The sequence below is a fragment of the Choloepus didactylus genome, chromosome 17, assembly GCF_015220235.1.
Source record: "Choloepus didactylus isolate mChoDid1 chromosome 17, mChoDid1.pri, whole genome shotgun sequence".
In the NCBI taxonomy this organism is placed as follows: Eukaryota; Metazoa; Chordata; class Mammalia; order Pilosa; family Megalonychidae; genus Choloepus; species Choloepus didactylus.
Window position 1 is genome coordinate 20376069 of NC_051323.1, and position 14317 is coordinate 20390385.

At 40.2% G+C, this 14317-nt stretch overlaps 1 protein-coding gene across 26 annotated transcripts in view; it reads right to left on the reverse strand.

Moving 5' to 3' along the window:
- DYSF (dysferlin) overlaps positions 1–14317 on the reverse strand; it is a 227828-nt gene that overhangs the window by 59875 nt on the left and 153636 nt on the right. For 17 of the 26 annotated variants that reach the window (XM_037807433.1, XM_037807450.1, XM_037807446.1 and 14 more), the window contains one exon: positions 11244–11306. The exons of the other annotated variants lie outside the window; for them this stretch is intronic. In XM_037807433.1, coding sequence (XP_037663361.1) covers positions 11244–11306 — 63 coding nt within the window. The remainder of the gene's footprint in view (positions 1–11243; positions 11307–14317) is intronic. 26 annotated transcript variants of the gene reach the window in all.

Consider the following 14317-nt stretch of genomic DNA (forward strand, 5'->3'; position numbering starts at 1 on the left):
ATTTTCATACAATTTCCTTACCAAACTGCGATAAAGACTCACTAATAGAGAGTTTTATACATAGCCACTGAGGTGTAAGGTAGCCCATAAAAGTTGGAGAAGTGGGAGAAGGGTGTCTTGGGAAGAGGGCAGGCTTCCACGGAGCCATCTACCTGTCTCGTGGGTTGTTAGGTGAGCCATAACAGATTCCCTCCTATGCAGGATGCTGCAAATTTCCACTAAAGTAAGATGTATATTCCTTTAACCAGCCTTGGCTAAAGACAGCAGGAGGTTAAAAAAAAAAAAAAAAAAAAAAAACGAGCTTGACAGACATGGAGACTGGCTCACAGCTCTCTGGTTCTTGGTCTTTAGCTGTCACTCCTTGGGGCTTAGGTGCCTCTCTTCTGCACTCAGCTCAAACAGAAAAATTCCAACTCAGGACGACACCCTTTCTCAGGTGTGCCACCTGTACCAAGCCCTCCCTCTTGATTCTCTGACCTGCTGCCCTTTTCCTTCCTCTCCCTGACTCTTGGCATTCCTGGTTTTGCACTTGAGCCCCTGCATCTTTCCCTGCATCTGTTTCGCCCCATTGGACTCCTGCCTCTGGCTCACTGATGCCCCTTGCCTGGCCTCACTCCCTCTTAACTTCTGTGATTGCAGCAAAAGCAGCAGCCACAGCAGGCTCTGGAAACAGATACTCCCTTTAGAAGCCTCATGACCATGGTCAGTTTATCCTCACCCTGGCCCCCATGGGAAGGGACTGGGTCCTATGGAGAGTGTCTGAGCTTTCACCGGACCCTTCCACAAAGTCTATAAGTGAGACCCAGGTCAGGGTGATTCTGCAATATGAGCCTCAACTTGCTACTTCTATTCCTCCCCTCTTCCTCTGTCGGGGACTGAATCATGTCTCCTGTAAAAGGCATGTTCAGTTCCCAACCCCTGGTCCGGTGGGTGTGAAACCATTTGTAAATAGGATGCTTGAATATGTTATTAGTTAAGATGTGCCCAAACTGAATGAGGACAGACTTTAATCCAGTATGGCTGAGGTCCTTATAAGCAAAGGAAATTGGACATGGAATGAGAAGCCGTGGGAAGAACTAGAAGATGGAAGTCAACAAAACGAGGAGAAAGGGAGACTGTCGCCAGGTGCATGGCCATGTGTCAGGAAAGCCAAGGACCCAAGGATCACCAGCAGCCAGCCCCAGAATGCCACAGTCTTCAGGGAAAGAGCACTGCCTTGCTGACACCTCAATTTTGTACTTCTCCATGGCTAATTAATTTTTGACAAGGGTGCCAAGCCCACTCAATGGGGAAAGAATAGTCTCTTCAACAAATGGTGTTAGGAAAACTGACTATCCATATGCAAAAGAATGAAGGTGGACCCCTACCTCACACCATATACAACAATTAACTCAAAATTAATCGAAGACTTAAACATAAGAAGCAAAACTATGAAACTCTTAAAAGAAACATAGGGAAGCATCTTCTGGATCTTGCATCAGGTAATAGTTTCTTGGACTTTATACCCAAAGCACAAGCATCAAAAGAAAAAAAAACGGATAAATGGGTCTTCATTAAAATTAAAATTTTTTATGCACCAAAGGACTTCATGATGAAAGTAAAAAGACAACCTACAGAATGGGACAAAATATTTGGAAACCAAATGCTTGAGAATAATTTAACACAAATAAATCCACAACCCAAGAACAAAAAGATAAACAACCCAATTTCAAAATGGACAAAAGATTCGAGTAGACATTTCTCCAAAGAAGATATACAAATGTCCAATAAGAACATGCAAAGAAACTCAACATCATTTTCCACTAGGGAAATGCAGATCAAAACCACAATGAGATACCATTTCAAATCCACTAGAATGACTATTTTAAAAAATCAGAAAATAACAAGTGTGGGAAAGGATGTGGAGAAATAGGAACACTCGGTCATTGCTGGTGAGAATGTAAAATGGTGCAGCCTGTGTGGAAAACAGTTGGTGGTGCCTCTGAAAGCTAAGTAGAGAATTACCACAGGAGTTGATAATCCCACTTCTAAATATATACCTGAAAGAACTGAAAGCACACCAATGTTCATGGCAGCATTATTCACAATTGCCCAAAGATGGAAGCAACCCAAATATCCATCAACAGATAAGTAAAGAAAATTAGTATATAGCCATAAAAAAGAATGAAATTCAGATACACACTACAGCATGGATGAACCTCAAAGACATCATCTTGAGTGAAACAATCCAGACACAAAAGGACACATTTTATATGAGCTCACATATGAAATAATTAGAATATGCAAATTCATTGTCAGAAACTAGAATATCAGGAGCCAGGATGGGGAAAAAGAATAAGAATTGATGCTTAATTGTACAAAGTGTCTGTTGGGATACTGGAAAAGTTTTGGTAATTTATGGTGGTGATGGTAGTACAATACTGTGAATATAATTAACACCACTGAATTGTATATTTGAATGAGGTTAAAAGGGGAAATTTTAGGTTGGATACATATTTTCAGAATAAATATTTTTTTAAAATCATAGAATTGGACAACACAAACGAGCCCTAATGTAAATATGGACTATGATTAATAGTATATGATAATAATATTGTTTCATCAATTGTATCAAAGTTACCATATTAATGCAAAATGTTAATAACAAGGAAAACTGTGTATGTAAGAGGGGATATATGGGAACTCTGTAATTTCTGCATGCTTTTTCTGCATATGTACAACTTCTCTAATAAAAAAAAAGAAAAAAGTAGGCAGACTTATAAAGAGAAACTGAAAAATATAACATGAAAGTGGGATGTTTTAATATACCTTTCTCAGAAATTGATATGCCACACACATACAAAAATTAGAAAGAACACAGATTTGAATAGCACAATTAACAACTTTGATCTAAATGGACATATTTTATGTAAACCACATTTGGAGAGTACACATTCTTTCCAGGTACGCATGGGATAGTTACAAAAATTGACCTCGTATGGAGTCATAAAGCAAGCACTCATTTCTAAGAATCAGTTCATACAGACCACGTTCTTGGGACCACGCTATAGCTAAACCAGAAATCAGTAGCAAAAAGGCAACTTTAAACATAAGGTAGGAACTTTCAAAGCATATTTTTTTCTTTAATTTTGGTATTAAAATAAACCTAACAGAAATTAGAAAATACTCAGGACTGAAAAATAACAAAAACACTGTTTATCAAAACCTGTGAGATGCATAAAACAGTAGTAAGAATTCTATAGCCTTAAAGGTATACATTAGAAAAGAGGAATAAGTGAATATTGATGAAGCAGGCAACAAGTTTAAAAGGTTAAAAATATCATAAACCCCCAAAATAAAAGGAAGGAAATAATAAATAACAGAAATAAATTAAATAGGAAACAAAGAAGAGCTAAAAGTGGGTTCTTTGAAAAGACTTTAAAAATCTGACAAATTCTGGTAAGAATAATAAAATATAACTCAGGTAATGAAAGGGTGGGCATAAATAGATGAAGACTTTTTGAAAAATTAAGAGGTTATTATGTAAAATGTTATGTCAAATTTTAGGAGGAAAGATATAAATTTCTACAAAACATAAATCACCAAAAGTAACTCCCTAGAAATAGAAAATTTCAATGGTCCTTTAAGCATTAAAGAAATCGAATCAACAGTTTAAAATATTCCCAAGGAAAATACTGTCTAGACAATTTACCAAGCATTCAGATAACAGATAACATTGATTGTAAACTCTTACAGAGACTAGAAAAATAGTACATACTCCACAAGTCATTTTTTAAGACTAGTGTTACCTAGATACAAAAATCTGAAAAGAATATTATGAGAAAGGGAAATGTCAGGCTATTATCACTCATAAATATTGATTTAAAAAATCCTAAACTAAGTATTTACAAACTGAATATAGCAATGCAGAGAAACAGATAATATATCATGACCAGATTAGTTTGTTTCAGATGTGCAAAGTTTTTTCAGCATTTAAAAATTTAGTAATGCAATTTACTGCATTAACAGATTAAAGGAGGAAATTCATTTGCTCACCTCAACAGATACATAAAAAACATTCAACGAATCTAACAACATTCATGATAAGAACTCTTACCAAATTAGCAACAGTTTACCTCATAAATTTCATATTCAGTGGCAAAACATAAAAACATTGACTTCTAAATCAGGATCAGATAAGAATGCGTTTTATTACCAGTTACATAAAATTTTAAACTGCAGGTCATGGAAAGTGTAATAAGACAAGAAAAAGAAATAATAAAAAGGGAAAAATATATAAAAGCTACAGGGAAAAATCAAAACTGTCAATAACCCCAAATTATATGATTGACTACACAGAAAATCCAGAAGACTCCTCAAATCATTAGAATTAATAACAGAGTTTAGCAAAGTTTCTGGATATAAGGTCAGTGTATGAGAATTAATTTTACTTATATACTTATATGATTTAGTGACAACTAATTATAAAACATATCTTTAAAAGGCTGACTAAAATAACAATAAAATATAAAATAGTTAGAACTAAATCTAATAAAAGTTATGCCAGACTTTAATGGTAAAAATTATAAAAGCTTATTGAAAGATAGTAAAGAAGAGCTAAATAAATGGAAAGACATATCATGGTCATAGTTAAAAGACAACATTATAAAGATGTCAGTTTTTCCCAAATTGATTCAGAGATCACTGTAATTCAATCACACATTCAACAGTTTTCTTGAGGTTAACAAGCTGATTTAAAACTAACAAGGAAGTGTAAACAGCAAGTATAGCCAAGGTAATCCTGAAAATGGACAAGATGGAGTACTTCCTTTACCACTTTACCAGATATCAAGACTTATTCTAAAGTAAACAAGACAGTGGAATATTAGTACAGCCAAAGACAAACAGACCAACGGAGCAGAATACAGAGCCCACAACCAGACCCCCACTCATAGAGAAACCTGATATATGACAGAGCTGTCACTGTAGATCAATAAGAAAGGATAAGTCATTCTATGTTGATGTGAATTAATTGGTTATCTATATAGAAAAAATAACATAAAAAGAAATCTAATCCCTACCTCACACTTTATGCACACAAACATACAAAATTAATTCCAGATGGAATAAGGATTTTACTATGAAAAGCACAATTTTAGAATTTTTAGAAGAAAATGTATCCTTTAAAAGGATATATTGAGGTCGGGGCAAGATGGCGGCATAGAGAGGAGTGGAAGCTAAGTAGTCCCCCTGGAACAACTGAAAAAAAACAGGAACAACTAGTAAATAATCCAGAATAACTGCAGGGGGACAAACGAGACTGTCTACTCATCATACACCAACCTGAATTGGGAGGAATGCCCAAGATCACAGCATAAAATCTCTCAGTGGAGAAAGCCCCAGTCATTTTCAGTTTCCAGGGCTTTGACTCGGGGAAGGGTGGAGACAGCACAAGCAGAGAATGAGACCATTGAAATGCTAACGACCTCCACCTGGGGGGTCTATCTTCTCTAGGAGGAAAGGGGTGGGGCCCTTTCCATTCAGAACCAGACCCCAGAGCCTGGGGGAACATGGCCATACCTCCTCACACCAGTCAAGAATTATAGGCTAACAGGCATCACAGGGTGGAGCAATTTTCTAAGACACACCCTCAGGGAAACCAGATACTGAATATTTCTTCCCTCTGGGACCTGAGCCTGTTCTGGTCTGGGAAAATCTGATTTGGATAACCAAGGAAACCATGCCTAGACAACAGAAAATTACAACCTACACTAAGAAAAACAAAATTATGGCCCAGTCAAAGGAACAAACATACACTTCAACTGAGATACAGGAATTTAAACAACTAATGCTAAATCAAATCAAAAAGTTTAGAGAAGATATTGCAAAAGAGATAGAGGCTGTAAAGGAAACACTGGGCATACATAAGGCAGAAATCAAAAGTTCAAAAAAACAACTAGTAGAATCTATGGAAATGAAAGGCACAACACAAGAGATGAAAGATACAATGGAAACATACAAGAGCAGATCTCAAGAGGCAGAAGAAAACACTCAGGAACTGGAGAACAAAACACCTGAAAGCCTGCATGCAAAGGAGCAGATGGAGAAAAGAATGAAAAAATACGAGCAACATCTCCGGGAACTTAAAGATGAAACAAAGTACAATAATGTACGTATCATCGGTGTCCCAGAAGGAAAAGAGAAGGGAAAAGGGGCAGAAGCAATAATAGAGGAAATAATTAATGAAAATTTCCCATCTCTTACGAAAGACATAAAATTACAGATCCAAGAAGAGCAGCGTACTACAAACAGAAGAGATATGAATAGGCCTATGCCAAGACACTTAATAATCAGATTATCAAATGTCAAAGACAAAGAGAGAATCCTGAAAGCAGCAAGAGAAAAGCAATCCATTACATACAAAGGAAGCTTCATAAGACTATGTGCAGATCTCTCAGCAGAAACCATGGAGGCAAGAAGGAAGTGGTGTTATATATTTAAGATACTGAAAGAGAAAAACCACCAACCAAGAATCCTGTATCCAGCAAAGCTGTCCTTCAAATATGAGGGAGAGCTCAAAATATTTTCTGACAAACAGACAATGAGAGACTTTGTGAACAAGACACCTGCCCTACAGGAAATACTAAAGGGAGCACTACAGGGTGATAGAAGACAGGAGTGCGTGGTTTGGAACACAATTTTGGGAGATGGTAGCACAACAATGTAAGTACACTGAACAAAGGTAACTATGAATACGGTTGGGAGAGAAAGATGGGGAGCATGTGAGACACCAGAAGAAAGGAGGAAAGATAAAGACTGGGACTGTGTAACTTGGTGAAATCTAGAGTATTCAACAATTGTGATAAAATGTACAAATATGGTCTTTTACGAGGGAGAACAAGCAAATGTCAACCTTGCAAGGTGTTAAAAATGGGGAGGCATTGGGGGAGGGATGCAATCAACATAAACTAGAGACTGTAACTAATAGAATCATTGTATTATGCTTCCTTTAATGTAACAAAGGTGATATACCAAGGTAAATGCAGATAAGAGGGGGGGATAGGGGAGGCATGTTAGACACTTGACATTGGTGGTATTGTCTGATTCTTTACTCTACTTTGATTTAAGGTTATTTTTCCTTTTGCTGCTTCCTAGCTGTCGTTTTTTTTTTCCTCTTTCTTTTGCCTCTCTACTTTCTTTGACTCTCCCTCCTGCCTTGTGGAAGAAATGTAGATGCCCTTATATAGATAGTGGTGAAGGTGGTGAACACATAAATATATGACCATACAGAGAACCATCGATTATTTACTTAGGATGGAATGTATGGTGAGTGAACAAAACCATACAAAAAAAAAAAAAAAAATGGGTTGATGACAAAACCTCCAGGGCAATACACTGAGTGAAATAAGCCAGACACATAAGGACAATTATTGCAGGGTCTCACTGATAGGAACTAATTATAATATGTAAACTCACAGACATGAAATACAAGGTACCAAGATATGGGACGAGGCTTAAGAATGGGGAGCGGTTGCTTAGTATGAGCAGAATGTTCAACTAGGATGAACTTAAATGTTTGGAAATGAACAGACATGTCAGTAGGAAGATGTGAGAATAACTAACAGCGCCGAATGGTGTGTGAATGAGGTGGAAAGGGGAAGCTCAGAGTCATATATGTCACCAGAAGGAAAGTTGGAGGTCAAAAGATGGGAATGTATAAAACTGAATCCTATGGTGGGCAATGTCCACGATCAACTGTACAAATACTAGAAATCGCTTCCATGAACCAGAACAAACGTATGACAATACAATTAGAAGTTAATAATAGAGGGGCATATAGGGAAGAAATATATACCTATTGCAAACTATATACTACAGTTAGTAGTATTTCAACATTTTTTCATAAACAGTAACAAATGTACTATACCAACACTATGAGTCAACAATTGAGGGGGGTTGGTTAGGTATAGGGGAGGATTCGAGTTTCCTTTTCTTTTTCTCTTTTTTCATCTTTCACTTTATTTCTTGTCTGGAGTAATGAAAAGTTTCTAAAAATTGAACAAAAACTAAGTGTGGAGATGGATGCACAGCTGTATAAGGGTACCCAGGGGCAAGTGATTGTACATTTTGGATCTTTGGATAATTGCATGGTATCTGAACAATCCCAATAAAAATTAACAACAACAACAAAAAAGATATCTTAAACAGCTGAGAGAGAATCCAAGAGGAATTTCAGAGAGACAAAGCATAAAAATGACTTGAGTCTAACCCAATACCAGCAGAATTTTAAAGAAATGGTTCTTTGAATGAAAAAAACTATAAAATAGATGAAATGCTATTAAGCCTAAAAAGGCAAAAGAGAGAAATAACACAAATATGCAAAATTAGGAATGTGAATGAAAACAGAACAGATATGAAGAGGCTTTTTTTTTTAATTGCGGTAATATGCACAAGTCCATTCAAATGTAATAGGCAATATTTGGGGAAATCTAAACTACCAAACTGACTCAAAAAGTAGAAAGTGATCAGAGGATCCACTACCAAAAAAGGTGCTGGGCCCAGTTTTACAAATAAGTACAGGTCAGTTCCATTTTACACAAGATATGCATTTCTGAAAATCTTCAATAGTTCAAAAAGCATTTAATCTTACACCAGTCTCAAGAAAAGATGATGGGCATTTCAATTTACTAGCTAAACCATGAATACAATTTGCAATTCACTTGGTCCACTAGCTTTCAAATTATGTGACTGCTAATCATTTTTTAATTTGTGGGTAATTCATATCATTTCACATTTTGTACATAAAACAAGACCATGGCATATATTCGTATGCCTTAGAGACTGTACAAGAGCACAGAACATAAGGATACACTTTACAAATAGTTTTTGAAACTAGTATAACCCTGATATTAAAACCAAAGACAACCTAAAAAGTAATACCTATTAATGGAGAGGCAAAAACCCTAAATAAGTAATAGCAAATCTAACTCAAATATAGTAGAATTTTTCCTTACAAACTTGCCCTTAGCCAAGATTTACAAACCCCATAAATTCTCTCTGCTAACAACCTGAGAACGGTCCAGACCCAGCTGAATGCCTGCAGCTACTCTAGTTTGTTGATCTCAGCTCACTGGCAGTTAAGTTGCTTGTTTACCAAGAGTCAGCTGTGTTTGTTCCCAAACTTTCTATGCCAGTTGTACTGATAAGGTAATTAGATTTTTTAAAAACTAGAAAAACTAGTTAAATTTACAGAAACCTATAAACTTTGAATGGAAAAAGAAAGGACACTGTTTCTATGAAAAGTAATTTAATGCTTTTGAATTTTTTTAACAATGAAAATTAAGGACAAGCGAGATAACATAAAACAGGTTGGGGAATAAACTTTACAAGGACTCCACACTCAGAATTTTTTTTCAGGTATCATTAAGTCCTCATTCAACTTCAATAAGCCTAAAGCTAAAAATCATAGATAATGCATTAGGATGTGGTTTATACCAAAAAGATGCCATGACCTTGAAAACAGCAGATCTGAATTTAAAGAGGCTTTGGCACCATGTCAAATGATTGAAAAGTGGGGGTACATAGATATGGTTAAAAATAAAATGCTATGGTATGTATATATGACTTATAATGAGTCCCTATTTAACCTCTTTCAATTAGTCAATCACTACTTGTCTTGATTGCAGTGGATAAGAGGGCTTGTATTGTAATAAACTATAACACCATTTCGAACTGACCAATTGGATTTATCCCAAGGATGCAGGATGATTACACATTATGTTACCAGGAAACCATCTGATGATCTTGATAAACACCAAATGGCATTTGATAAAAATTAAACTCATACTTATTTTTAAGCTATTAATAAACTAAGAACAGAGGAAAGCCTCTTAAAATCAAGAATAGCTATCTGAAACTAACAACCTATCATAATTAAAGGGAAAATGAGAGAAGCATTCTCAGTAGAATCAGTGACTGAATAAGTTTGCCTGCCAGTATCCCAATTATCAAATGTTATTCTGATCAAAGGAATAAGGTATAACCATTAGAAAGAAAGTGACAGATGTATTATTGTTTGCAGAAAACAATCTTACCTTACCTGGAAAATCCAACAGAACCAATTAACAACTGTTAGAACTAAGAAAGGAGCTTAATCAAGTCCATTTTAAAGTATATATACAACAATACTGTTTTCCTATATTCTAGCAATAACCAGCTAGACAAAATCGTAAGGAAAAAATTCCACTCAGAAGAGGATATAAAATATAATGTAAAAGGATATAAAATGCCTAGGAATAAACTTAACAAGAAAAGGGCTACCTCTATATACAGTAAACTACAGAAACTCCTCTAAGGGACATAAAAGATAACAATAGTGGAAATTAACAAATGACTAATGGCAGAGGAGTAGCTAACTTTATGGATGGCCATATAATGGAATAACGTGCAGCCATATTTTTAAAGAATAGAAAGATATGGAAAAACATTCACAATACACTTCTAAGTAAAACAAAAGTGAGATTATAAAGAAGTACAATGGGGTTCCAATTTTGTAAAAAAAAAAATGTATGCATAAAAATATCTAAAAACATCAACACATCAGTCTTGGCAGTGCTTATGCCCAACTGGTAGGACTACAGGTGGTTTTAACTTTCTGCCTTACACTTTTTTGTGTTTTCCATATTTTCCACAATATAAATAAATCAGAAAATAATAGATAATAGAATATCATAGATAAATCAGGAAAAAATAAAAATATATATCGCCTCCTACTAGAAGCCCTATTTACTTAATTCAGCTCCTAAGATACCCTGTATACCAAGTCTTCTCTTGGCACCATGAAGAGAACATTAACCCACTGCCTTCAGTCACACGTACCCTTCGCACATCTGGGAGGAGCAGAGAATGCCTATCTCCCATGGCCCAGTGTCCTGGCAGTCAGGGTCTAATCTGAAGACTTTTCTGCCTCCACTGGCCCCTGAGACCCCTAAACCCCCAACCCTCACACAGGTGAACAGGATCAAGACACATCCCAGGATGCGCCCAGAGATAATGAAGGGGCATCTCTGAGAATCTGCCCTTCCCCCATGGCACAGGGGAAAGGGGGCTGCCTTCTGCTGGGGATCAGGAAACACCTCCTTTCTTCTCCTCCCCTTCTCCCCTCCCTGTCCTCCTACTAATCCTCACCTCCACTCCCCCCACCCCCACCCCCAGGGATATCAAGGACCACCCCCCCCCCACCCCAGGTAGGTAAACATACATACATGAGGACTGGATGGAGATGAGGCCATGTTAAAGGGGGCCGAGGCCAACAGACCATCTGCAAGCTACAAATCAAACATGCTGGTTAGCAACAGGGTTAGAGAAACCGCGTCACAGTGGGCTGGTCAGTCCAAGGAGGGTGAGCTCCTCTAACCAGGCAGCCTCTGCACTTCATCCAGGAGGCCATGGGGGAGTGGAAAGAGCATGGCCTTTGAGGTTCGTCAAGCCTGGCTCCAAATCCTGGCTCCAGGGCCTTACCAGCTGTGTGACCCCAGGCAAGCCCCCTGACCTCTCTGAATCAGCACCCCAACTGGAGAATGAGCACCGAGCCCACTCACAGGGCATCACACGTTTCCCTGCAAACTTCTTGCATCCTTTTCTGGGCATCAGATCCTTGTCTGTCACCTTCCCGTACTGAGAAGCGACACCTCAGGGTGAGTGGTGGGCTGCAGGGTCTAGGGGGCTGGAGGTCAGGACTGGAAGCAGGGGCACATGTCAGAATGCCACCGCAACAGTCCAGGGGAAGGTGAGGGGGGTCTGGCTGAATGATACCCGTCTACTGGGTGGACCAGCAAGGCGATGCCTTCTAGGAGGAGGGGCTAGCAAGTGCACAGGTGCAGATGGAAGAAGCACAGCATGTTCAAGAAATAAATGGTTCAAGAAGACAGGGATTAAGGCTGGCGAGGTTAGAGACCAGCTGGGCCCCAGAGCTTCCAGGGTTAGGGTTGCACCCTCCCTTTCTTTGATCCCTGAGCAGCGGGTGGGCTCGGGGAGGAGCTGCCCTCCCTCCCTCCCTCCCTCAGCAGAAGATCTTGGGAGACGCCCTCCGTTGGGGCCAGGAGGGGCTCGGAGAAATACCTGGAGGATGGATTCCCCCTGAGCCCTGGAGGGAACTTTGGGAATGCACAGACCCATCCCTGCTCTAGGAAAAGAGCATCACTGAGAGGGGACCCTCCCCTAAACTAGCCCAGAGGGCTGTGCAGAGGCAGAAGCAGGGGCAGGAGGGCTGAATGGCCTCTGGATAGCTGTGGGGTGCTGGCACAGTGGGACCCCTGGAACGGACCAGACAAACTCCATGTGAAATCCCCAGCTGGCCAGAGACTGGCCCAGCCTGGCAGCAGCTCTGTCCCTCCTGTTCTTATCCCGAACCCCAGAGAAGCCTTATTTTTATTTTTAATACAGTTCTTTTTTAAGAAAGATGCAAGGGAAACCAGAGTAAAAGGGAGAAAAAATAAAGCTAAACATAGTGCTCCAAAGAACTGGTGGAGCTTCAGAAATTACACGTTCCCCTTTGGGATTCGGGCGTAATTTGCTGCTCCAGTTCTGGAAGCACGTTCCCACCTGCACGGCGTCCCAGAGACTATAATCGGTGCAGCACGTTCAAAATTAGCCGAGCCTGGGAGCTGGGAACAACCCGGCCCCAAATCCCACCCCACTGGGGTGGAGGACGGGTCTGTGCTGCCTTCTGGAGCTTCCTCCATGCTAGCCTGGCCAGCCAAATCGTCGATAAACCTCCATCCCCACCACACGCACACGCACACGCACACACATACACACACACACCATCCCATTTCCAAGCCTCTGCCCAAGCTCTTACCTACCAGGAAAGCCCCCCACCCCCTCCTTTACTCAAGCCCCGTCAGCCTTCCAGGCCTTTCCCTAGCCCCCTCTCCTTGGAGAAGCTTTCCCTGAGTACTTAGCCCAGGCTGACCTCCCAGGGCTATAAGACTCCAAGAGTTTGGTATCCTTCTTAGTAAAACATCTCATCACTCTGACACTACTCTGAGCATCTCCTGCAAGATCTGCTAAACACCTCTCATCTCTCTCCCGACTAGAATGGAAAGTTCCCTAACATTCTCTTTTTCTCTACCCCTCCTCACACATAGACTCCCCACCTCCAGAAATTCTCCATCTCTGGACACTTCAAGAAGAGGTCCCTACCCAAGGGTAGTCTCTAAAATCAACAGGCAAGAGTCATCCTTGACACACCAGGCTGGTGTCAGGGCATCTCAGTGCCTGGAAGGTGGGGTATAGGCAGGAGGGAGACACAGGAACCCACCCCGCTATGAAAGAAACTTGGGGAAGGGGCGTGGAATGCTCTGTGTGAATTTGTTCCTGCACACTGTTTTGCTCTCATCTTCATAATCAGAACACCAAGAACTGGTGTAATGGAAAAGCTGATTAGTAAACTAAGACCCAATTTTGTTTTAAAGATAGAAATGGCATCAGATTTGGAGGCAGAAAGAGAACACCAGGGAAAGAGGACGGGATAGAGAAGAGAATGCCAGTGGTAGTTCACTCAGATTGTTAGAGGAGATGCCTATGTGTGCGTTATTTTTCTGTATTTTTCAAATTTTATATAACATGCACATATTATATTTATAACCAGAGAAAAATAAATATATTCTCTTTTTAAAGCAAAGAGCTAGATGGAGTGAAGTATCTCCACCCCCCTCTCTGAGGACACACACTGGCCTGCCGTTCCTAAGTTAAAAGTCAAGGCCACAATTCCTGCTACACCACCAAGCCCAGACACACCACACACCTGGACACACCTCTCACCTGGGCATACCTAAAACCACTGACTTGGGAACCCCTGTAGCCCAGCACCCTTGGAGGCTTGCACACAAAGGAGCCCCCATCCTCTCTCTCTCTCCCTCCTGGCTCTTTCTCACTCTTGCACACTCATGTGCTCACACCACACACTCACTCACACCCCCAGGCTACCCATCTGAAGTCTATACAGAAAACAACCACACAGACCAGAACCAACTGTGGGATTCACATGCATGACCCCTTTCCCAGCCCTCGTCACCAGGCAGAATGGTTCAAAGAGGCCAGGCACCCCACTCAGTGAGAGCAGGGTCCAAGCCCCCTCCATCAGGGCAGGCTGATCCCGCTTCCCCCTTCTCTCCGCCACCTCTGAGGCCCTGCGAGGCCCAGGCCCTTCCCGTATGGGCCCGCCTCCCAGAGCCCAGAGCCAGAGCCCGGCTCGCTTGGCTTTGCCCGGCCAACAGCCCCAGCCAGAGTGTGACCCTGCTCTCCCACAAAGAGCACAGACCCTGCTCTGGCTCAG